The 23173-nt window shown below is 49.6% G+C and overlaps 10 protein-coding genes across 10 annotated transcripts; 6 read left to right on the top strand and 4 right to left on the bottom strand.

Annotated features, from left to right (window-relative positions):
• Positions 1-1739: 1739 nt before the first annotated feature.
• Positions 1740-4796, top strand: POJ06DRAFT_226814 (P-loop containing nucleoside triphosphate hydrolase protein; the record flags this gene model as incomplete). Its single annotated transcript, XM_056185736.1, has 2 exons — positions 1740-2515; positions 2572-4796. Exons 1-2 carry the CDS (start codon positions 2236-2238, stop codon positions 4794-4796), a joined length of 2505 nt encoding a protein of 834 aa, XP_056041188.1. The 5' UTR covers positions 1740-2235.
• On the bottom strand, positions 4796-5906 carry POJ06DRAFT_259896 (DNA-directed RNA polymerase III, subunit Rpc31). Its single transcript, XM_056188427.1, has 4 exons — positions 5671-5906; positions 5460-5613; positions 5330-5401; positions 4796-5275 (listed from the first exon to the last, which is right to left on the bottom strand). The coding sequence occupies exons 1-4, from the start codon at positions 5776-5778 to the stop codon at positions 4914-4916; spliced, it is 696 nt and encodes a 231-aa protein (XP_056041187.1). The 5' UTR covers positions 5779-5906; the 3' UTR covers positions 4796-4913.
• Positions 5907-6024: 118 nt separating this feature from the next.
• On the top strand, positions 6025-7910 carry POJ06DRAFT_20507 (uncharacterized protein). Its single transcript, XM_056185354.1, has 4 exons — positions 6025-6114; positions 6356-6682; positions 6748-6985; positions 7038-7910. Exons 2-4 carry the CDS (start codon positions 6441-6443, stop codon positions 7692-7694), a joined length of 1137 nt encoding a protein of 378 aa, XP_056041186.1. The 5' UTR covers positions 6025-6114; positions 6356-6440; the 3' UTR covers positions 7695-7910.
• Positions 7911-8125: 215 nt separating this feature from the next.
• On the bottom strand, positions 8126-9141 carry POJ06DRAFT_201082 (uncharacterized protein; the record flags this gene model as incomplete). Its single annotated transcript, XM_056185224.1, has 2 exons — positions 8126-8774; positions 8831-9141. The coding sequence occupies 2 exons, from the start codon at positions 9139-9141 to the stop codon at positions 8126-8128; spliced, it is 960 nt and encodes a 319-aa protein (XP_056041185.1).
• Positions 9142-9392: 251 nt separating this feature from the next.
• On the bottom strand, positions 9393-10971 carry POJ06DRAFT_20493 (tryptophan synthase beta subunit-like PLP-dependent enzyme). Its single transcript, XM_056185351.1, has 4 exons — positions 10897-10971; positions 10653-10834; positions 10466-10600; positions 9393-10413 (listed from the first exon to the last, which is right to left on the bottom strand). The coding sequence occupies exons 1-4, from the start codon at positions 10925-10927 to the stop codon at positions 9739-9741; spliced, it is 1023 nt and encodes a 340-aa protein (XP_056041184.1). The 5' UTR covers positions 10928-10971; the 3' UTR covers positions 9393-9738.
• Positions 10972-11107: 136 nt separating this feature from the next.
• POJ06DRAFT_283123 (uncharacterized protein) lies at positions 11108-12368 on the top strand (the record flags this gene model as incomplete). Its single annotated transcript, XM_056190088.1, has 2 exons — positions 11108-11274; positions 11345-12368. 2 exons carry the CDS (start codon positions 11108-11110, stop codon positions 12366-12368), a joined length of 1191 nt encoding a protein of 396 aa, XP_056041183.1.
• A 21-nt stretch (positions 12369-12389) lies between these two features.
• On the bottom strand, positions 12390-14055 carry POJ06DRAFT_259880 (amidase signature domain-containing protein). The gene is made up of 4 exons (XM_056188426.1): positions 13790-14055; positions 13639-13738; positions 12850-13587; positions 12390-12800 (listed from the first exon to the last, which is right to left on the bottom strand). The coding sequence occupies exons 1-4, from the start codon at positions 14034-14036 to the stop codon at positions 12428-12430; spliced, it is 1458 nt and encodes a 485-aa protein (XP_056041182.1). The 5' UTR covers positions 14037-14055; the 3' UTR covers positions 12390-12427.
• A 3-nt stretch (positions 14056-14058) lies between these two features.
• Positions 14059-15400, top strand: POJ06DRAFT_20417 (cytidine deaminase-like protein). The gene is made up of 5 exons (XM_056185335.1): positions 14059-14301; positions 14348-14452; positions 14504-14712; positions 14774-14871; positions 14925-15400. Exons 1-5 carry the CDS (start codon positions 14257-14259, stop codon positions 15110-15112), a joined length of 645 nt encoding a protein of 214 aa, XP_056041181.1. The 5' UTR covers positions 14059-14256; the 3' UTR covers positions 15113-15400.
• Positions 15401-16268: 868 nt separating this feature from the next.
• On the top strand, positions 16269-18573 carry POJ06DRAFT_201109 (phosphofructokinase domain-containing protein; the record flags this gene model as incomplete). Its single annotated transcript, XM_056185225.1, has 3 exons — positions 16269-16931; positions 16985-18141; positions 18192-18573. 3 exons carry the CDS (start codon positions 16269-16271, stop codon positions 18571-18573), a joined length of 2202 nt encoding a protein of 733 aa, XP_056041180.1.
• A 1336-nt stretch (positions 18574-19909) lies between these two features.
• POJ06DRAFT_20413 (uncharacterized protein) lies at positions 19910-21726 on the top strand. The gene has a single exon (XM_056185334.1). The coding sequence runs from the start codon at positions 20134-20136 to the stop codon at positions 21475-21477; it is 1344 nt and encodes a 447-aa protein (XP_056041179.1). The 5' UTR covers positions 19910-20133; the 3' UTR covers positions 21478-21726.
• The last annotated feature ends 1447 nt before the right edge of the window (positions 21727-23173 follow it).

Here is a 23173-nt window from a genome sequence, read left to right as displayed (position 1 = left end):
GTCAGTTAAAGTTCCAAAGTAGCTTCCTCACTTAACTAAGCATGGCATTGGAAGGTCATGTAAGGCGAATAACGTCCAAGCAAAACATAGCCAATCTCCGTTTATCAACGACGCACGATACCTCATCGACTCGCGGTATTGGGCCGACTTTGTGAAGACTCACAGTCACGCCCATATGGCTAAATACTTCCGGATGCGGCAAGCTAGAAGTAATGATTCATCAACTATACCGAGAACTTGCAAAAAATGCCACGAATTGCGTATGCTAGTTATTTATTGTTGTACGAGTATGGGTATGTATTACGGGAAACTCACAAATCAATTATCGCCTACTTGGCTGGGAATGTGACTTGTTATTCACGAGTCTTAATTACCCTGAACGATTTACGCCGAGCTTGAACCTGAACGAGAGTTTGTACACAAAACAAGATTCGATTATCTGGAGAAATTTGTAGCATAGAGGATTAGGATCCTTGTCGGAATACACCGCCCTTCGTTTTTAGCCTTTAACTGCCAGGCGATGTCTTACCTGTCATGCGGCAATGTCAAACCCTCTTTGGGTTAGGGAAATTCTGTTAGTGGTCAAGCCAATCTAACCTCCTACAACACAAATCAAACGAAATCCTCTCACCTCTGCAATTTCTGTGGGTTTACAAGGCGAACAATTGCCCACGTGGTTTTGAAAAAGATGCGTTTAGACACAACCGGTCAATACAGTTGTTACAGCACAGACACGGATGAGAATAAGAGTTGGAAGATAGTATGGTAGAAAGAACATTTACAAGAGCTTTTCAGTCATAGGCTATCCTTTCTATACCTTTCCACAAAACACAACGCAAACGAACACAAGACAATAAGGCTAGGTTTGCTTCGTCACAGATCCCTTTACGTAGCATGAGGGATTCCACGCGGTTGCAAAGTTGGTTGACAATAGCATGGAGCCGAGTGGGAAAGGTCACAATGGTGACTACCTGGCACGTCCAATCATAGAATAGTCGGAGATACCTACACTATGCGTCAGTGATTATGGTTACAGTCTCAGACCACATTGCATACGAGTCATTCTCATTTTCCTTGCCAAATTCCACCTTGAGTCGATTATAAGAAGAGAGCTAATTTCATACGCATACTCGTTGTCAGGCTCATTCGCCAAGATAAGTTTGCCTATGTGCTGATATCGAATCTCTTCTTCACTAGCCATCGGTACCGAAGTGGAGCAGGTTCTTCTGCAAAATTCCCACTTTGCGACTGGCGTAGATATAGCGCGCCTGCGCTAGGGGTGCACACGAATAACGACTTTACGAATATTCGTAGTCGAATACGAATAAAATGTTGTCGGCTGCTTATATAATATTCGTACGAATGAAATATGCATTATTCGTAATTATTCGTAATTCCTAGATAGTACTAACATCCTGAGATTTATATACATCTCGCAGCAAAACCAGACGCCTCATAGTGTCCGCGCTCACCTCCGTAAGCCTAGTAAATCGTGTTCACTATTAAACAATCTTTCTACTGACACCCCAGAGGCTGGTATAGCTAAACAATTTCTGGCGGCCGCTGCCATTCGCAGATATTCATCATTATGTGTTCTCCACCAAGAGAGTAGCCAGTATTCGTGTCCAGGAGTAAACAAGACCACGCGACAACGCTCGGTGTCCATTAACTTTACCCTAACCTCTTGGTATAAAAGCGTCTCGCCAAAACTACGAATAATTACGAATCGAATACGAATACCACGTCTCAAACCAGTAGTCGAATACGACTATGAAGTCATTGTTGCTGACAACTAGCTATCCACCTTACGCGGCTGTTCAGCATGTACTTGGACTCAACTACAGACACGCTCGCTGATTCACATCTTTCGAACTCGATTCAGAGTGTACAACACCCCAATGAAGCACTCAAACAACCAAAGATTTCAGTATTATTGCACTTATTTTTTGAACACAAATTGATATCTCGTTAGTCCAGTGATGCTATCCGAGACCATCGCTTTAAGCATTCAATCTAGCTCCCGGCGCAATCACGTGACATGTAATTTTGTAGCAAACTATTTCCACGAACGTTCGAACAGTTGAACGTCCAATAGTACGATCCATGCAAGGTTAAATCTATGGCAATTCGAGAGATTTAAATGTTGCGCTCAATAGCGACGATTAATTTTCAACCGGCGGCAATTGAATTGACTGTAAGCTCGCCAACAGTCGACACGCTTACTTACCACTAAACATGAGACTGCCTTCGGTACACTTAAGCCATGTGCTTGAGGTGTCACGCAGTAAAACGACTCTCTGCCAATCTTCTTTGGGTGGTCTAGCATCGCTGAGGCATAAACTGTCATTTCGACGAGCTTATGCCGTTGCACAGAGACAGCTGAACGAGGACGCAGCGCCGGAGACTGATATCCGCCGTGTCCGAAATATCGGTATTATAGCTCACATTGATGCCGGAAAGACGACCACAACGGAGCGAATGTTGTATTACAGTGGATATACCAAACGGATTGGAAGTACGTGGTATTGTTGGGTGAACTGAGTTTGACTAACGGTCACTAACCGATTGCAGATGTTGACGAAGGCGACACCGTCATGGATTATCTCCCTGTTGAGCGGGATCGCGGCATTACGATTACTTCTGCGGCTATCTCGTTTGACTGGAACGTGCACCGGATAAATTTAATTGACACCCCGGGTCATGCCGACTTTACGTTTGAAGTGATTCGGTCAATTCGGGTGTTGGATGGCGCCGTAACAGTACTGGACGGTGTTGAGGGCGTGGAAGCACAGACGGAGAAAGTCTGGCAGCAAGCTCAAGAAATGAAAATTCCGAGGATAGTATTCGTCAACAAGATGGATCGAGAGGGTGCCGGTTTTGGTCGGACGGTGCGTGAAATCGTCGGAAAATTGTCCGTTCGGACGTGCATCATAAACATGCCTTTGTTCAAGAAAGTGATGGAGAACGGCATGACATCCGCTAAATTTTGCGGGGTCATTGATGTTCTTGAGATGAAGTCCATTGAGTGGGTTCCTGGTTCTGACGGACAGCAGTTTATTGTTGGTGACCTGGAAGGGGAGAATCTTGAAGAGGCAATGAAAGCTCGTGTTGCTATTGTTGAAACGTTGGCCGAGCTCGATGACGACATGGTCGAGAAGTTCCTTGAAATGGAAGACGACCATTTAGCCATTTCGTCGCATGACATCAAGGCTGCATTAAGAAAGTGTACACTTCAAAATCTTGTGGTTCCGGTTCTTTGTGGAGCCAGTTTTCGAAATATTGGTGTTCAACCATTACTCGATGCGGTAGTCGATTACCTTCCATCGCCTGTTGAACGTCCACCCGCGATTCTTCGGACCGGAAAGACGACCTTGTCCGTTGCGGAAACAGATATTGGCTACGCGCTGGCGTTTAAAGTCGTGCACGACAATCACAGCGGCAAAATTCTGGTTTTCATCCGCGTGTACTCCGGTACGCTGCGCCGTCTGGCCAAAATATATAATACGTCCAACGGCACGGAAGAAAAAGCGCTCAAGCTTTCGAGAATGTACGCCGATGCCTCTGTTGATATTGAAGCCATTAATGAAGGCCATATTGGTGTTATATCTGGAACAAAGGACATCCGTACTGGGGATACAATTATATTCGATTATCAAAAGTCAGGCGGCAAAACGAAGTTCAATAGGGCGATGATGTCAATGCAGCTCAATCCGATCAAAGTGCCATCGCCTGTCTTTTTTGCATCAGTTGAACCAAAGACGGTTTCGGATACTCGCCCTATGGAACTTGGGCTTCAGGCGTTATTACGTGAGGACCCAAGCTTGCAAGTTAGCGTTGACGAGGAGACCGGGCAGACACATTTAAGCGGTATGGGTGAACTCCATCTCGAGATTGCGAGTGACAGGCTGGTCAGAGATATGAAAGTCAAAGCCCAGGTCGGCAAGATCCAGATTTCATACAGAGAGTCGATCGAGGACAACGTCACACAGGACACCCCTGTGTCGTACACGTACAAGAGTGTCAACAAGGGTGCCGAGACATCTTCCTATGTTGCTCTCCTTCTCCGGCCTATTCCCGAAGATTTAGACTATAGCCACCAAGAATTGAAGAAACGATTAGAACACTGCGTGCCTCTTGGAGACAATAATTTCCTTACGTTTGATGAGACATACGATTTTGCTCATCCGAAAGTTTCTCAGGAGGATGTCTATGCAGCCCTACGAGTTGGTGTAACGGCTGGGTTGCTCCATGGCAAACGCTACGGCTTGCCTATGCACTCCGTACTGGTAATTGTTAAACGCATCGAACTACCTGTGGAACAGGATTCGGCTACTCCAGTGACCCCTACTGCCAGATTTGCGATATCGAAATTCTTAGAGTCAATTCCTTTAGAATCAAAAGTTCTGATGGAGCCTGTCATGGACGTGACTGTTATTGTGGATGAAGAAGATATCGGAAGCGTCATGTCGGATATATCATCTGCTCGCTCTGGTCGTGTATATGCTCTCGAGGACGAGAATAGGAGAGATTCTCCAAAGGATCACGGCGACTACATCGATCCTGATCACGTGTACTCACCACCGGATCATACTCTGCATCTCAGCAAACACAATATCAGGCGTGATCTCCACAAGAGACTCATCAGAGCTAAAGTTCCACTGAGTGAAATGGTTGGATACTTGAAGTATTTGCGAGCCATGACGCAGGGCCGAGGATCGTTTTTGATGACATTTGATCGATATGAGCGGGCATCAAAAGACAGAGCCACATCGATCTGGCAAAACCACTATAATTAGATTGTAAATAGAATTGTACTATAGTATGTATCATAGCAATAGTGAGAGCACGTCCGGGTACAAAATGACTATTTTGGCAACCATAGAACGCCTGAAAATGCAAAAGACGTAAACTAACTAGTATGCCGCTTCATCCTCGCCACCGCCATCGTCGTAATCATCTTCACCATCGTCAAAGTACCTTTCTGCGTTATAATCGCCTTCTTCATCTTCTTCAAACTCATCTTCCTCCTCTTCCTCGTCTTCATCATCGTCCTCATTACGTTGGTTCTCGTCTTCGTCGTCCTCTGCGCCAGCATCTAGTTTAGCCGCACCATTCACACCGTCAGCCTCAGCCTCAACCTCTCCTTCGGCTTCTTCTTGTTCCACAGAATCGCGGAATTGCGCCAGATCAAGCCTCCGTCGTTTGGGTTTCATTGTAATATTTGACGGCTTGACACCCAGAGCCGAGTAAAGTTCTTGTGGGAAAAATTCAATGACTAGACGAGGTTAACCTCTTCAGATCAATGGCAGAAAACCAACGGGACAAATACTGTATGGGTGATCTGTGACGGATTTTCCGAGCTTTCGCTTCGTTAGATATCGATCGGAGTACCGTTTGATTCCTAAACAGTCAGAGACTGAATGATATAGAAAGTAAATGATAAACAAAATATTTTTTACCATCATTTATGCCGCCTTCATATTCGACAACTCCTTTCTTCTTGTCACTCACGTAGAATGCCGAATCTCGGACGTCTTGTTGGTACTGCAGGAACTGGTGGACGGATCGCTTCTCAAAATCGGTCAAGTTGGCCTGTATCGGCAGATCAAAATCCTATTCAAATACGTGAGATTTTGTCTACCTCAGTGTCAGGCCGAAAATATTCCATACCGGATATAATTCTGAAGGAGTGAATTCAGGTTTGATGTCGGTGCCAAATAGCGTCGGTCGACCCGAATCGCGAGACAATCGGCCACCACGGCCACCTCGGAACGACATTTAGGAATATGACGCCTTCGAGACTGTCGTCTTCAACGGTGCAGAGAGTATGTCGGGCGCTGGTGTAAACAACGGGAAAGCGTTCAGCTGACGTATTTCGCTTTCTGAACTAGAGTAACAAAATTGTGTCACCATCGTGCGATGCTGAGGAATGCGCGGTGCTGGGATCTACGGTGATTGAATTTGTATGACGCTCGTGTCGCGCTGTTCTCGCGCTCGATCACCAGAGAACCGGCTCGCCTGTCCCCTTCTTTTGCCAATACAAACACAATCATCACAGCCACTGTTCGTCCATTCGCAGCTCCCGGACGCAACTTCTACTTCATTTTACACCAGGTACGTTCTGCGATCTGATATTAGCCGAGGTATCGATGACTGGATGCCGGTTCGAGACGCGATGGTTTCTCCTTTGACCGTGGTTCATAGGAGGCTTTGTTTCTCCGGACCATATTTCTACGGGATCAAGCCTCACGCCATCGCATTTTCAACCAGTGATTCATTGTTGTCGATGCGTAGTGCGTACTTCAATTATAACAGATCATTTTTTACTGACTTTTTCATTTCTATGTGGCAGTAGTCCCGCTTGCTCGCAGACATATCAGATCTCCATTCGCAGAGGCGCCCATCAGTCTCATCTGGTTTAAGTTTTAAAAGAGCTCCAAATGGCTACCGACACTACAACTGTTCCCATTGAGGAGACCACTGCCCAGCTAGAAACGACAACTGTCGCTGACGCCCCTGTAGATGATGAGCTGCCCGTGGAGGAGTCCGAGACCAGAGGAGAATCAGCTGTACCGAAGGAGGATCCGATTCAGATAAAAGAAAAACGACGAATCTATATCGGAAACTTGCCATTCTCGGCTACGGAGACTGAGATCAAGGAATTTCTCGGGCCCTACGATCTGTATGACTTGCATGACTCGAGAAAGGGACTAGAATCATTTTGTTGCTAATGATCTCGATATCTAGTGAGTATGTGACCGTCCCACCACACCGCTTCATTGCCAACCGCAACACCGGTTATGCTTTCGTTGATTTCAAGTCTCCTGAAGATGCTGCAAAGGTCATTGACGAGTTGAATGGAAAGTCCATGGCCGATCGGGCTGTTTTCATTCAACTCGCGAAGCCTCCCTCTGAGAGGCGAGAATCTCGACGAATTGCTCGTGGTGGACTCAGAAGAGGACGCGGTGGCCGTGTTGGTGGTACTGTAAGTGCACTTAGAGGATTTTAATTGTGCTAATCGTGGCTAATGAAAGCAGCGACGCCGAAGTCCCAAGTCGAACGAACCTGCCACGGAGGGCCATGGCGAGGTCGACACGACGGCTGAAGAGGCACCGAAGGAAGGCGCTCCCGCTGTTGAAAATAAGGTCGCTGTTGAGAGTCCAGAACAAGCTGCTGATTCGACGCCGGCGTCGAATGACGAGAACGCCCCACCGGCAAACTCTACAGGAAAGCGACCGCAGCGCCGCCGACCTGCCCACAAGCGTGGCCCACCAAAGGAAGGAATTCCGTCAACAACAACCGTCTTCGTCGCCAACCTGAGCTATTCCTGCACTACCGAGAAGCTGAAGGGCTACTTTGCAGATTATTATCCTGAATGGGCTCACGTTGCTCTCAAGCGCACTCCTGCGTTCGTCCTTGCCAGATTGGCTGAAAGAGGCGTTACTCCACGCCCTCCACGGGCACTAGGATTTGGCTTCGTCCGATTCGCGGACGAGGAAACCCAGAAGAAAGCTATTGCGGAGCTCAATGGAAAGGAGTTTGATGGCAGAGCCGTCTCGGTCAGAGTCGCCATTGATTCTCAAATCGAGAAGGCCAAGAAGGAGGAGAATGGCGAGGTCGATGGTGAGGAGGCTGGGGAGGAGTCGGCCGATGTTGTCGAGGCTGCTGTTCCCGCCGTTGAGGCTACCGCGTGATGCACATCTATATAATTCCTTTAATTCGTTGTCTATATTTTTACTGGGTAGCTGTTAGTCCTTGTATCAGTGTTGCTCTTTGTTCGTTTTATTGCGTTGGCTTGAATGTATTTTGCACAATGTATTATTCCTTGTTTCGTTCTTTTTCCGTCTCGCCTTCTGTCTCTCCCTCCATCTTATATACATGTACACGTTATATTCGGCTTTCATGTTACTTTCTTTATGCTACATTAATATGTTATCATTTCGGGTGAGGAATCTTCGGTGGCGGAAGAGGAGAAAAGTTATATAGTTATGATCTATAGTTCAGAAAATAGCAGAGATGTGATTTAATATCTCGGAGTCCCGTTAAATTAATGTGACGAATACCCATCGACAAGCCCAAACCAAACAAAGAATTGGAAAGCTAAAGCAAGTAAGCCTACCGCGACTTACAAATATCCCTTTGCAGCAAGTTGCTCCTCAGTCCAAATCCACAACTTTTCCGCAAGCACTGGGTTCCTTGCCTTAGAGCTGGCCTTGGATCGTTTACCAATCGGGACAAAATACTCTCCATTATTTTTCTCGGCACTAAGGTCCCTGTCAACTGCACAATACAAGCTCGTCAGCGCGCCGGCTTCGACCGAGATGCCGCCAGCGATCGGCGTGATTTTTGACATCGCCCACCCACTGAACTTGACGAGGCCGAGTAACTCCTTGCTAGAGTTCAAGCTCTCATAGAGCGAAGTGTCTGTAATGACACCCGGATGTACAGCCACAGACAGAATCTTCGGATACAGTTTGGCGAAGTGTTTGGTGAATAGGATCACGGCGAGCTTAGACTGCGCGTATCGCATGCCTTTGTTAAACATGTCGACACCCTTTTTGATGTTTGGATCGGAAAAGTTGAATGAGAATGCAATTCCGTGCACGAGCGAAGAAACGTTGACAACCCGGGGTGTGGCGGCGGCGAGGAGGGCGGGAACGAGGAGACGAGTAAGGAGATAAGGGGCAAGATAGTTCACCTGGAGTGTCGTTTCGTAGCCATCGCCAGATTCCGTGTACGTCGAATACATACTGCCTGCGTTGTTAAGTAGGATGCTTTATGTTGTCAGTTGTAAGAACAAGGAATGCGGGGGAGGAAGCAAAAGACACACTCTAGCTTTGATTCCTTGGCCATGAATTCTTCCGCGACCGTGACCACAGATTTAAGATCCATGAGATCGCATTGCAAAATCTGAACGTCGCATTTCACAGGCTCTGCACTGTCTTTGTCGCCGATGGTGAGAACAGACAGTTCCTCCATCAACTTGGCCGCCTTGTCCGGATTTCGCGCGGTGACGTAGACCCGGAACCCGTGTCGGGCGAGCTCCCTAACGGCGACCTTGCCGATGCCGCTCGTACCGCCTGTAACTAGCGCGACGGGAGATGACGTGAAGTACGGGATTGACGAAAGCGAAAATGGCATATTGATCTTTTGTTGATGTTGTGTGTTATCGAGCGAAATAGATATAGATCGGAATTAACTATGTGATTAGTAGGTTTGATGATGGAGATGATGCGGCGTTTATAAGGTTGATAGAACAAGGCCAAGTCACAACTCAAAATGGACCTCGGCAACATTAATTACCGAGTACCGCGGTTTTTGCCGTAGTGACTGGCTCTCGCGCAAACACAAAGTTGATAACAACATGATTACTTTGCAACAATGCCAATGGGAACTTGTGCAAATGTCTCTATGACAAGTTGACAAGTTGGCTAAAGCGGGTTATTCGTCCATCGTTTGTATCATTAGTCTAGCATTTCCAAGTGAACGGCGACTCAAATTGACTGCGCTACTACGTAGCAGCCGATTTGCACATAAATGATTGTAGAATATCTTACACTTGAAGCTAACCTATAACATTATAATAACCTAATTCAGGGCAGGTCCTAGTTGCACTCTACTTTAGAGCAATCGCTATGAGGCTGTAGTTATGGATCCTCTTGTGTTCATCCACAGCATATTGCATCCATCTTGATCGCGGGCCGTACAAGTCAATTAATTTATTTGTGCCATCTATATTTACGACTTCTTTAGCAATTCTCCAACTTTGTCCAGGTCGACATTTCCGCCACTGAGAACGATGCCGACTTTGCCGTTAACCCCCTCAACTTTCCACCTGTCCGACAGGGCAACAGCTAAAGGTACCGCGCCTGACGGCTCGACGACGATTTTCATTCGCTCCCAGACTAATCTCATGGCCGCCAGTATTTCTTCTTCCGACACTGTGAAGACCTTCTCTACGTATTTTTGGATGATGGGAAAATTTATAATGCCAACCGGTGTGCGTAGTCCGTCGGCTACGGTCGTCGTCGTCACGGTTGGCACCCGCCTGCCTGCCTCGACGCCCCGGAAACAATCATCAGCTAGCGCCGGCTCAGCCGCGAATACCCTGACACCGGTCCCCTGTGCCGCAAGCGCACATCCAGCTAATAATCCTCCACCACCGACAGGAACAATGACCGCATCCAGCTGTTGTCCATATTCCACCTGTGTCTGGCACATGAGCTCTAGCAACACCGTGCCCTGGCCTAATATAATATGCGGGTGATCGTACGGCGGTATGAGACGCGCATTTGTTGTCTTGCGAATAGTCTCGGTCACGTATTCCCGTTCAGGCGCAGTGGGGCCCGAGAAGTGCACGTTGGCTCCGTAGGATTTGGTGGCCTCGATCTTTGGCCGCGCGGAGTTTGATGGCTAGAGGAGTAAGTAGGGAAGCCCGAAAGTCAAAACTGTGAAATTACTGTACCATTACAATATATGCTTTTATGCCCTTGGCTTTGGCGGCTATTGCCAGTGCTTGGCCGTAATTCCCGGACGAATGAGTGATTACTCCATTTTCTAAGTCCTCAGCCTTCAGCATTTCCAAAGCATACGTAGCTCCCTGCCGTTGTTAATATAACATGTCAACAACACATAATCAGAAAGTCACATACACGAATCTTGAATGCACCACCCTTTTGGAAATTCTCGCATTTGAAAAATAGGGTGGTTTGGATTCTGTCCGAGCCGGTTGCGATTGTTGAGATCGATTCATTTGTTAGGACTGGTGTCCTTTTGATCTTGGATTTAATCAGAGCGTAGGCTGATTCTACTCCTTGACGAGTCAGATCGGCTACTTCTAAGTGCGTTAGCAACATCAAATATTGCGAGATGTCAACCTGTCGGTTGTGGACTTACCGAGCGACTCCGGATCCCGGGATTCAATCATTCGGCTATTTCTCGTGTAATAGATGGGCGATGCTGCTGAAGGCATTTTGACCTGGTCTGAAGGATATACGTACGGTGAAGCCGCACCATCCCCAGACCCGCATCCGTCGGATGGACGCCCTCCACGGCACTGTATATTACCAATATGTACCAAATACTGCGGACCAGTTACAAATATAAAATGGTTTCGCATAGGGCATTCACTTCTGCGGCTGCGCGACTTTATACTCGATCCTTGAGAGCGAATCATCCGTCACTGCGATTTCCGATTAGCATCCGACGTGAATTCTCGGCTGAGGCGAAAGCAATTGTTTTCGAAGCCAACGGCAAACCACTAGACGTTCTCAAGTATGTTGTCTCGACCATTTTAATTTTTGCTACAGGTCTGCGCCGCCGGGCATTCGGGCTGACGACATAGACTTCATACATTCCCTTTACCGGATCTTACCGACGACACCATCCTCGTGAAGTTCCTCGCGTCGCCAATTAATCCCGCGGACATCAACCAAGTCGAAGGCGTTTACCCCACAAAGCCTCCATTTCTCACCGATGCGGTCTCGTCCAAAACGCCTGTCGCTATTGGCGGTAATGAAGGCGCGGTAGAAATTCTAGATGTCGGCAAGTCGGTTACGCAATTCAAGCCTGGCGACCGCGCAATCATGCGGCACACGCTATTCGGCACCTGGCGCACACACGCGATCGCAAAAGTGTCTGACCTGACGAAAATCCCGTTCTCGAGTTCCGAGATCACGGCTGTGCAAGCTGCGACTGCGAGCGTGAATCCGACGACGGCGTACAGGATGTTGAAAGAATTTGTCGACATGAAAGACGGCGACTGGTTTATTCAGACTGCTGCGAATTCAGGAGTCGGACGTGCCGCGATCCAGTTGGGTCGGTTGTGGGGGTTGAAGAGCATTAATGTCGTCCGCGACCGTGAGGATATCGACGATTTGAAGCGTGATCTCGAGAGCCTAGGCGCCACGAAGGTCGTGACGGATGACGAAATTAAGGATAAAGGGTTTCGAAGCGCGATTAAAGAGTGGATCGGCGATAAAGAGATTAAACTGGGACTGAACTGCACGGGCGGCGAGTCGACAACGAACATAGCTCGCCAGCTAAGTACCGGCGCTCACTTAGTCACGTACGGCGGCATGGCACGCAAACCCGTGACGGTACCGGTTAGTTTGTTTATTTTTAAAGATATTCATTTGCATGGGTACTGGTTGACGCGATGGTCGGATTCGCATCCGGCTGAGAAGGAAGCGATTGTGAATGAGATTTTTGGATTATTGAAGGCGGGCGAGTTGAAGGACGTGCCTGTCGACGAGGCGCTTTGGACTGCCGATATGCATGATCAGGAAAGATTAGACGTATTTAAGCATGCTGTCGCGACGTACATCAACGGCGCAAGAGGGCGAAAGCAGGTACTTGTTCATAAGTAGTCCAGTAATCACGTATCTATATACAATTCCTATACAAGCCTATTACAGTCTATTGTGCATTATAATCCCATGATGATTTCGGAAAAGTCTAATACTCTATCATCGTCACCATATTGCCCCATGACTTGAATACCAACGACGTCTCCATTATCCGTATGCCAAGGCACGCTGATAGCAGGTATTCCGGCGAGACTGGCGGGCACTGTCAACACGTCGTTGATGTATGCATCGAGCGGTGACTTCTGCGACAAAACGTCAGACAGCAGTGGCGCCGTGCCTGTCGAGCACGGCGTCACGAGGAAGTCGACGGCCGGCCGATCGTCCCGGTCGATTGGGTTTTCGAGCGGATGGTCAACGACAAACACTCTATCAAAATCTAGCTGCATTTTCCGACGCACTTTTTGTGCCTGAAGGTAGTGATTGTGAAAGGCCCTAAATCCATCAGCGAGGAGTTCATGAGAATAGGACGGCAACAACATACCCTGACGACAGATTATAGTTTCCCAGCAAAATTCGTCGTCGGACTTCGGAGCCAAATCCCTCACTGCGGGTTACGCCGTATAAAACCCCATTTGCCTCCCTGTCGACAATCGCACGGTATCCGTATCTGACACCATCGTACCTTGACAAATTCGACGCCGCTTCGGACGGGCTGATAATGTAATACGTCGGCAACGCGCTCTTGATGGTCGGCAGCGATACCGAATACAACTCGTGGCCTTGGGCTTGGAGCTTCTTCATGACGGCGGACCATGCGCTAGTAATTTCCGAGGAACAGCTGTCGACAATGAATTCTAGTGGTATGCCAATTTTGTACTTCCCGTTGCCCGACTGCCGGCGCCGAGCCGTTGCGTCCTTTAGTTGTTGTCGTAACGTAGTTGAAACACTTGTCGGATCAAGCGGATCGTGAGCTGAAATCACGCTCAATACCTCCCGCACAGTCGGCACATCCCTCGCGAAGACGCCGACGGTGTCTAGACTCTGGGCGAACGCGATCACGCCATGCCGCGAAACGAGGCCGTACGAGGGCTTGAATCCGACCACACCGCAATATGCTGCCGGCAGACGGACTGAGCCGCCGGTGTCACTGCCGAGTGCAAAGTGGCACATACCTGCTGCGACTGCCACTGCGCTGCCGCCGGAAGAACCGCCTGCCGAGTGGGGCGAGGAGTAAACCGGGTTTAGTGTCGGTCCATACACGGTGAAAATGTTGTCGGTTCTGCATTAACGTTAGATCATGCGAAGACGGGGCAGATTAGCAAAAGCTCACCCCATTGCAAATTCATCCATATTTGCTCGCCCAACGTCTATTGCGTGGGCATGATTATACAACCGCGTCATAACCGTCGCTTCGAACGGACTCACATATCCTAACAGGTTAGCCTCTTCAGACCGGCCCATCCCCTCCACGATATACACACCCTGCAGCATCTGCGAAGCACATGTCGTAGGCTGATCGACAGTGCAAAAATTATCCTTAAAAGCGAACAACTTGCCGGCAATGCCCGTCTTTGGTTCCGTGCTTGCGACGTCGGACACTCGAGTCAACACTGATTCCGGTGACCTCACCGAGATGAGTGCGTTCAGACGGTGATTTAAAGATGCGATGTTGGATAAGCATATTCTTGCTTCTTTGAGTAATATTTCCGCATGCTGGGACACTGACATTGTATTTGAAATGAGAATGTCGACATGATTGTGCTCTGAGGACAGGCACCCTAATATTTTCTTCAGGGGTCATCATGAGTACGAGGCCCTTGCAATGCCCAATTTTAGCTCGTGATGATTCTGATCTAACACTTTCTGCGGCGAATTTCATTAATTCCAGTGCAACATACGAGTAGACAAACAGGTTTTTGTTAACAAGTCGGCTCTATTTGGATATAAGATGGGGACGATACACCACGAGTATATGAAGAGCGCGTTGCGAATGGTCAGTGCCCAATGTCCTTATTTAAGTGAATACTAAAACTAGGCAGGCTAATTTGGCATTCGAGTCCGACGAAGTTCCCGTGGGATGTGTATACGTGCACGATGGGAAAATAATAGCAGAGGGGATGAACGATACGAACCGATCTCTATGTGTACGTCAAAATCCGTCGTCGACGAGATTAATGCCTACTGACTGCGCCAAGGGAACGAGACACGCGGAGTTTTTGGGGATAGAGAGCATACTGCAAACACATCCAGCGAATATATTTGAAGAAACAGATTTGTATGTCACTGTCGAGCCGTGTGTGATGTGTGCTTCGGCGCTGCGGCAGTTGAAGATCAGGGCAGTGTACTTTGGGTGCGCGAACGATCGGTTTGGCGGGTGCGGAAGCGTTCTGCGAGTGAATTCAGAGTATGCGGCCGATTTGCATAGTATTGATGAAGAAGTAAGATGTTGACTAACCACGACTTAGCCCGGGCGTTGAGAGACCGTTTCCAGCCTATCCGGGGTTTTATAGGGAAGAGGCCATTATGTTGCTACGGCGGTTTTATCTGCAGGAGAATGAGAAGGGTAGGTCGAGGACGGCATTTAATTTTATATGAGTGGAATACTAATGAGGATAGCACCTACGCCGAAGACGAAGAAGAGTCGGGAGCTTAAAACAGACTTTTCGCCGCTGGATCTGGGGAAGTACGTTCCTAGAGGTGAAATTGAGAAGTTATATGGCAGGGAGATGTTGGACAACCTTGTTGCGGCTGCTACCGCTGCTGCTGCTACGGCGTCGGATGAAGAGAGTGATCCCTCAATGTAATATAGTGTAAATACGGATAGCTTTTCAATTTCCATTTCCGCAGATTATATTCACGCATTACCTGTCTCCTGACTATCCGTATGAGTAGATCAGTAGAATGCCATGCAGGCTAACCAACTGGGCCTTGTGGTATATCATATGTCCTGTTGAGGAAATGCGATTGGTTTTATAGCTCCAAGGAATAACTAGTGTCGACGATGGTTTGCGATGAATTGGAGGGCGCCGCACCGGGGGCCGCCGACTCCCCAGCGAGCTAGTCCATATAAAGCAATATTGCTGACTGCGGCTAGCGCGATTAACCCATTGGGGTTCTTTGGCTGAAGCACAGACAGAAAAAGTGCTGCTCGGCCAACAACCACTAAAGCGCCTCGTTTTTCTCCGGTTGGTCCACTCGAACAGAACTGCAGATCGACTTCTCCAGTTGATTTCCACATCAACAATGGAGTCGTCTCCGTACATTATTCCGTCAAACAATGGGCTCCAGTCGTCCGCCGGCAAGGTCGGGTCGATTGACACTCTTTCGCTGGTGCACGGCGTGTCTTACCAGTCGCTGTTGGCCAACGACGAGCAAACCTTCACCAAAACTCTCAACTTCTACCTCGACCTCGGCTTCAAGGAGTTGCTCGTCTATGAGCGCGGTGTCCAGTCCGCTGTTTCTCGTGACGACCACTGCCACGACTCTGTCCGCGAGTCGTGGCTGCACTCCACCGGGTGTGATTCCGAGGGCGAGCGGGTCACGATCAAATTGCGGTTCGTGCCAGTTGCGGATCTTGCTCCACAGTCCACGAGCGAGCAAAAGGCACGCGACTGGCGCGGCCAGAATTCTGCGCTCGTCCTCTACACTCCCTACATAGACTCTGTCGTCCAGATGCTCCACAAGAACAACATCCTCTACCAGGCACTTCCATCCGAACCGGCGCTCGCCGAAGTCTATGCCCATGATCCGCTTGGCACTCTCCTCGGCTTCACCTCGAAGAAGAACCCGTTCACTACCCAGTCGCCACCATCGACCGCGCCGCCTGCCATTACTGTCTCGAGTACCGACTTCACTGCCGAGACCGCCGATGCTAGCCCCGCGCCGACCGACGTAGCGATGTCTGCTGTCGGGCGGAAGAAAAGAATTGGTATTATAACATCTGGAGGCGACGCACCCGGCATGAACGGCGCCGTGAGAGCTGTCGTACGGGGTGCTATCGTAAAGGGCTGCGATGCCTATGCAATCTATGAAGGGTATGAAGGTCTCGTGCAAGGCGGCAGCATGATAAAGCAGATGCAGTGGGAGGACGTCCGTGGATGGTTGTCGGAGGGTGGCACGCTGATTGGAACTGCCCGCAGCGCCGCCTTCCGCGAGCGGTGGGGAAGACTCAAGGCCGCCAAGAATATGATCGTCCACGGCATGGACGCGCTTATTGTCTGCGGCGGTGACGGCTCCCTGACAGGTGCCGACCTCTTTCGCTCCGAGTGGCAGGGCTTGCTGGCCGAGCTTGTGTCGGCTGGCGAGCTCACGGAAGAGCAGATCCAAGGTTACGAGCACCTGACGATTGTTGGACTGGTGGGCTCGATCGACAACGACATGGCGTCGACCGATGCGACGATCGGTGCGTTTTCTTCGTTATCCCGAATCTGTCAGTCGGTCGACTTCATCGATGCCACCGCGCTGTCTCATTCGCGCGCCTTCGTTGTCGAGGTCATGGGCCGACACTGCGGATGGCTTGCACTCATGGCTGGTATCGCGACTGGTGCAGACTACGTCTTCATTCCCGAACAACCGCCAAACGCCGAAAAATGGGGCGATGAAATGTGCGCCATCGTCAATGCTGTATGTATTTGACTTAATATTGCGCTTAGTCGGGGTTCGGCTAACGGAAGCAGCATCGTAAGAAGGGCAAGAGAAAGACGATTGTCATTGTCGCCGAAGGCGCGATCGACGACCAGTTGAATCCTGTCACGGCCGAGCACGTTAAGACGCTGCTTGTTGAGAAGCTCGGGCTCGACACGCGTATCACGACACTCGGTCACGTCCAACGCGGTGGATCCGCCGTTGCGTATGATCGCATGCTCTCGACCCTGCAGGGGTTCGACGCCGTCGACGCTGTTCTCGAGTCTACTCCGGAAACGCCATCGCCGATGATCGGCATTACTGAGAACAAGATCTGTCGCAAGCCGCTCGTAGAGTCTGTCGCGCTCACTAAAAGCGTGGCGACAGCAATCAAGAGCAAGGACTTTGGTAAAGCCATGGCGCTTCGCGACACCGAGTTTGAGGAGTACTACCGGGCGTTCCAGGCGACGACCATCATCGACGACGAATCGCTCAAAGTGCCGGAAGATAAGCGACTGAAGATCGCAATCGTCAACATCGGTGCGCCTGCAGGTGGCATGAACGCGGCCGCCCGCGCGGCTGCATGCTATTGTCTGTCGAAGGGCCACACTCCGTACGCGATCCACAACGGCTTCACCGGCCTTGCTCGTCATGACTCTGTGCGCGAGCTGAAGTGGCTCGACGTTGAGAACTGGGTCATCCGCGGCGGGTCTGAAATCGGCACGAACCGCAATTTGCCGGACGTCGATATCGGCATGGTCGCGTATTATTTCCAAAAGCACGAGTTCGACGGGCTCATGATTGTTGGTGGATTCGAGGCGTTTATGTCGTTGTACCAGCTCGAGCAGGCGCGGGTTAATTATCCAGCGTTCCGCATCCCGATGGTCTGTCTGCCTGCTACGATCTCGAACAACGTTCCAGGAACAGAATATTCGCTTGGCAGCGACACTTGCCTTAATGCTCTGGTGGACTACTGCGACGTCATCAAGCAATCGGCCAGTGCTACCCGTCGCCGCGTTTTCGTCGTCGAGGTGCAGGGCGGAAAGTCAGGCTACGTGGCGGCGTACGCGGGCTTGTGTGTGGGCGCGTTGGCGGTGTATACGCCGGAAGAAGGCATCAGCCTGCGCACTCTTGAGGACGACATCGCCCATCTCCGGGATTCCTATGCCCAGGACCAGGGCCAAAACAGGGCTGGCAAGCTCATTTTGAGGTCTGTTCCTAAATGGGGGCGTTTGACATGAATGTGGCTAATTCGGATAGGAACGAGAAAGCGTCAAAGATCTTCACGACAGAATTGGTGGCCGACATTATCCGCGAGGAGGCCAAGAACCGGTTTGACGCCCGCACGGCGAACCCTGGCCACGTCCAACAGGGCGGCATCCCGTCACCCATGGACCGGCTACGGGCAACCCGGCTTGCGGTCAAATGCATGCATTTTATCGAACAGAACCAGGAATCTGGCCAGGCCCCCGAGTCTGCGTCCGTGATTGGTATTTTGGGCGCCAAGGTCGTGTTCACGGGCATCAAGTATCTGTACGACCACGAGACCGAGCTTACGAACCGGCGGCCGCGCAAGGTGTTCTGGACGACAATGCGGACTGTTTCGGAGACCCTTGTCCGGCCGCCCGCTGTTCGCGTGTAATTCGGCGTTTGTTATACAATCATTTGGTTACTGTTGTCAAGTATTATAAGTATGGATTAGTGATAGACTAGCGGCCGCGCGCGGGGCGTTGCGGTTTATTATCTTGTCCAAGCTAAACCGAGCGTGAATTTTGGAGGTTAGTCCTTGTGCATTTAACTGGGACAATGGTTTGGTATACGAACTCGTGCGCCATTGTGGCCATAGATTTGCGATGTTATACTACATTATCGATCAAGCGCTATTACTATTCATGTCACATATTTATTTTTGGTAGATTTGATATCTTGCCGCAAAATTTTCGAGTCAGCACGAGCATGGAAGTTGGTGATAATTCTGTAGCACGTTCCGACCCGCGCCGCATGCTGTTCCTATCCTCTAACTCGGACGTCAATGTACGTGGCCAGATATAATCCTGGCCGAACTAAATTGTCCGTTTGGCCTATGTCGTAATTTGACTGTACTACACTCATACATAATTCTCTGAATTCTGAAATGGCAAAGGCTACTTTTATTTCGAGCCGTTGGGGTCTGTCAGCATAACTGGTGCGGACCCAGCTGAACCCTGCCGACTGTTGGGGATTAGAGCGAGAGTATCGAAGTCTCACGGCCTGGCTCAGGGGTCGACGAGCAGTGACTGGTCACAAATTTGCTTTTCAAGTTTATGGATTTCTGGCTTACACATGCAGTTCCAGCAATAGACACGGATTATAAATGCCATTGGCGCGTACTTTTCTGTTATTCAAATTGCCTAGTTAGAACGTAATACGTCGTTTATATTTATAGGCGATCTCACCAAATAACCCTCAGTCGGTCGAATCCTATTAGTTCCGTCTGGCAGTTCATTGTTCTTAAGAGGGAATGTCCGCTAGCACTGAAGGGGACGATATGCGCACTTTGAAGCGTTACAGCTCCATAGCCTCGACGAACTTGCGACATTTCCTATCTCGTGCACTGTTGTCGTCCAGCGTCTTCCCCCGAAGAGAAATCCAACCATCGCGCCATATTAACTAAATGAACATTAGCGGGTTAAACTTCGCCAACACATTAATTATTCCGTTAAAAGAGCACTCACTACAGTAATAACAAACAATTCAACGGCCGTCGCGCGCAGTAGTAATACGAAGCGGCATTGTGACGACAATAAACTCAGGCACCACGAAAGCACGCGCTCCACGTGGACAGGAACTGACAACTAAGTCTGCCAGAGAGATATATCTGATGACTAGTGGAAGCCGGTGAATTGAGCGTTGCCACGGTAGCAGCAGAATACAAGATAATATGCATACAAAACAACAACAACAAAACAACGACGCGTGTCGCGCTCACTGAAATGCAAACCCGTTCAAAGTGAATTTGTGCAGGAACGAGTCACACTCTGCTCACATTCACTCACAACCCACGCGACGCCGCGTCGACCGCCAGGCAAACAAACTCCTTTTAGCATCAACTACAGTGGCTAATATTCAATCTGTCGTTACTCAAACCACTTCTTCTCTGTGTCTACGACTCCACTCCCGCTCTGCTCCACGAATTGCGCGAGTGCGGAACATATCTATCGTCATGCGCCGGATTGCTCGGTCGCTGCTTTGCTGGCCCGGCCTCGTCGGCTTCCTCCTGCTCGTCCGGCCCGCGTTCGCAGCCGACAACAACGTGTTGGCGTACTGCTCGTCCCAAAACACAGGCTCCAACTTCGATCCGGTCTACGACACCTGGCAGTCCTACGGCGCCTGCTTGAGCACTTGCCAGTCCGAGTACGCGCTCGCAATCCTCCAGGATTTCCAATGCTGGTGTTCGAACGAAGCGCCCGGCGACACTGCTAGATTGTCGCTATGCTCTGTTGATTCGTGTCCAGGCTACCCCACTGACCCGTGCGGAAATCTCAACGAGGGTCTTTATGGATATATCTCGATCGGACCGCCAAGCGGCACCGCCAGCGCTTCTTCTCCGTCGTCAACCACCCCCAGGCATACGTCGACGTCGACGTCCGAAGAGTCAACTTCCACAGGACCGCCGACGACGTCCGAAACGTCGGAGCCGTCGACCACGGACAGTAGCTCTACCGCGTCCAGTACAACCGAGGCGTCCACGGAGTCCCCCACCGCGTCATCATTATCGTCTTCAATCTCCTCATCATCGTCATCCTCCTCATCAACATCGTCATCATCGTCATCATCATCATCATCATCATCATCATCATCATCATCATCATCATCATCGTCATCATCCTCGTCAACGCCTGCCTCGTCTTCGACGACAGAAACCCCCACGCTATCACTAATCGTGTCCGTCACAACCGTCATCGGCGCGACAAGAACTCTAGTCATTACGCAAACCGTCTCGACGGCAACCTTCATACCTTCGCCTTCATCGTCAACCACCAACGCCGATTCGTCAGCAACTGGCATTGCTAACTCGACTGCCAACTCCTCGTCCTCCTCATTCTGGGACAGCAAAGGGAAGGTCGCTGGCACTTTTGTCGCTGTCGGCGTCGTCGCTTTAGTTTTCATCTTGCTGTTGCTCTTTTTCCTCCGACGCCGCCGGCGCCGAAGCAACGGCGAAGAACACCACGCGACCGGCAAAGCACCCCACACTCCACCAATGAACGACCCGCCGATCTCGAAGTACGGCTTCTCCTCCAACCGCCGCCGCCAGTCGACATCCACTCTCGGACCGCGCGCCGCGACACTCGACTCGGAAAAGCACCATTCGACAGCAGTCGCGGCCGCCGGCTACGGCGGCGCGTACTCGGCCCCGCCACCGCCGACCGAGCGGTTCCAGGTCGACCAGCGGATCGATCCGGGCACTATGTACGTCCAGTACCACGACAACTACTCACGTGGAAGTCTGCGCGACGAGTACGACTACTCTCGGCGTGTCCTTAAAGTGCTTAATCCCGATGATTGAATGTATGAATAGATGTGTCATGGTTTACAGCGTTTCATGAGACAGAGCGTTTTGTTCTAATGGTATAAAGTCGGATTGCTATTTGTTTGGGCATTTTTCATTGGATAAATCTGATCTTCGTCATTTGTTTATTCTGCGACGATCTATTTGGTAGTTATGCATTGTTCGTTTGCGCTTGTGCGTTTATTAGGATAGTAGCAAAGGTTAATTGATAATTTGGGAATATCGATTAGGTCGATTCTATTATTCCCGCACGAGTCCGTTGCCTGGCGGGAATTTCAAAATGGCCTGTCAACAACAACATCTACACCGCTCAAGACCTCTGGCCCCCTCCCGCCCATGCATCTCATCACACTGTCAGAATCGTTAATGTCAACTCATCAACTTTCGTCAAGAGAAAAGACAATTTGGAAAACCAGAAAAATTTGACTGCGGGGGACAATGATTACGCTGGAAACTGTACTGCTCGCGCTAGCAAAATTCATCCCAGCGTACTGCAGCGCCTGTCTGGTGTCTGTCGTTAATGACGTGCTGGACTGGACAGACGGCGGCGGCGGCGGCGGCATCGACGTGCTTGATTGAAGAAGCAGCGATTACTGTGCCGTTGTGTGTGCTGCTTGTGTGAGGTCGGAGCCTGCGGATGACACAACCAACACCATACGACGGATGTCTGTTTATCTGAACGCATATTTGATCTGTTATGACTGTATTACATTGGAGATGCAACTTGTTCTGGGTTTACTAATGCTGTTTTCTCTCTCTCGTGCAGCACATATATCGATGCTATGACGAATGTATATTCAATCGACGAAGTCGACGATTTGGCAGTCCGATGTGCAGACATATAACACAAAGCCGAATAGGCTGAGTGGATACCCACACAGCATCTCTGGACTCGAGCAAGAATTTATTGCGGAATTCCGCAGTGATATAATGTCAATATCGTTATAAGTTGAAGCTGAGTAGCATAATGTCTCCGAAAAAGCGATTTAACGTATGACCTGAGGCTAAGAGATTGATATTCTCACAACATTTCCCCAAAGCTTGCCCAGAACACCACCTAATCCTTCATTTTCTCATCTAGTTATTTTGGACTGCACTGAAGGGAAGATCATCCAAATACTGCCAGAAAGATTCGTAAACTGTTGACGATGACATGAGGAGCAATAAAGTGTGATATCAACCAAGACGGGACCTAATACGTTGATTTCGGACCTAGTCCTTGAAGGCGAAGATATAGTTTGGGATTAGGAGTGCATCCAACTGGCTACAGAATGCCAAAAAAATTATTTGTTTGTAGGCTGAGTTACTATCTCTCCGGTCCGCGTTGGCATCGTTTGGCAGCACCGTCATAACTGCATTGAGGTTACGGCGTTAAGCGTAACAGAGCGATATGTTAACTTTAGTAACGAAGATTGCGACGCTGACCATGGTGACTTAGGCTGGGTCACCCAAGCTACAATATTTGCAATATTTCGCCGCGTCCGGGCCGGCATGAAGAATCTGAACGAATCTGTTCATTTACGTTCATGCCTCCTATAGATCACAGTGATTTCCAAGGAGTGTTTATACGTATCGTAGTGTGTGGACAAGTAGTCGTATTTTGGAGGAGGGTATAATACTGTAACAGTTTCGTAATTGTACTGCCGCCTCACATATCACTTCGCGATATAAGGACCAATTCATATCTAAAGAG

Source organism: Lipomyces tetrasporus, assembly GCF_029532465.1.
Source record: "Lipomyces tetrasporus strain NRRL Y-64009 chromosome Unknown POJ06scaffold_10, whole genome shotgun sequence".
Classification (NCBI taxonomy): domain Eukaryota; kingdom Fungi; phylum Ascomycota; class Lipomycetes; order Lipomycetales; family Lipomycetaceae; genus Lipomyces; species Lipomyces tetrasporus.
Note: the sequence above shows the minus strand (reverse complement) of the source record. Positions and strands in the feature narration are given on the sequence as shown.

Coding starts and splice junctions, on each gene's coding strand:
- POJ06DRAFT_259896 (XM_056188427.1), bottom strand. CDS start 5,778: ATGTCGTTCCGAGGTGGCCGTGGTGGCCGATTGTCTCGCGATTCGGGT. Junction 5,402..5,459: donor TGAAGGCGGCATAAATGATG/GTAAAAAATATT, acceptor CTGACTGTTTAG/GAATCAAACGGTACTCCGAT. Junction 5,276..5,329: donor CGTCACAGATCACCCATACA/GTATTTGTCCCG, acceptor AACCTCGTCTAG/TCATTGAATTTTTCCCACAA.
- POJ06DRAFT_20507 (XM_056185354.1), top strand. CDS start 6,441: ATGGCTACCGACACTACAACTGTTCCCATTGAGGAGACCACTGCCCAG. Junction 6,683..6,747: donor TTTCTCGGGCCCTACGATCT/GTATGACTTGCA, acceptor CTCGATATCTAG/TGAGTATGTGACCGTCCCAC. Junction 6,986..7,037: donor GTGGCCGTGTTGGTGGTACT/GTAAGTGCACTT, acceptor TAATGAAAGCAG/CGACGCCGAAGTCCCAAGTC.
- POJ06DRAFT_20493 (XM_056185351.1), bottom strand. CDS start 10,927: ATGATTGAATCCCGGGATCCGGAGTCGCTCG. Junction 10,835..10,896: donor CCGGGATCCGGAGTCGCTCG/GTAAGTCCACAA, acceptor CGCACTTAGAAG/TAGCCGATCTGACTCGTCAA. Junction 10,414..10,465: donor TAAAAGCATATATTGTAATG/GTACAGTAATTT, acceptor TTACTCCTCTAG/CCATCAAACTCCGCGCGGCC.
- POJ06DRAFT_259880 (XM_056188426.1), bottom strand. CDS start 14,036: ATGTCAGTGTCCCAGCATGCGGAAATATTACTCAAAGAAGCAAGAATA. Junction 13,739..13,789: donor TGCTTCGCAGATGCTGCAGG/GTGTGTATATCG, acceptor CTAACCTGTTAG/GATATGTGAGTCCGTTCGAA. Junction 13,588..13,638: donor ATGGATGAATTTGCAATGGG/GTGAGCTTTTGC, acceptor ACGTTAATGCAG/AACCGACAACATTTTCACCG.
- POJ06DRAFT_20417 (XM_056185335.1), top strand. CDS start 14,257: ATGGGGACGATACACCACGAGTATATGAAGAGCGCGTTGCGAATG. Junction 14,713..14,773: donor GTTCTGCGAGTGAATTCAGA/GTATGCGGCCGA, acceptor ACCACGACTTAG/CCCGGGCGTTGAGAGACCGT. Junction 14,872..14,924: donor TCTGCAGGAGAATGAGAAGG/GTAGGTCGAGGA, acceptor TAATGAGGATAG/CACCTACGCCGAAGACGAAG.
- POJ06DRAFT_20413 (XM_056185334.1), top strand. CDS start 20,134: ATGCGCCGGATTGCTCGGTCGCTGCTTTGCTGGCCCGGCCTCGTCGGC.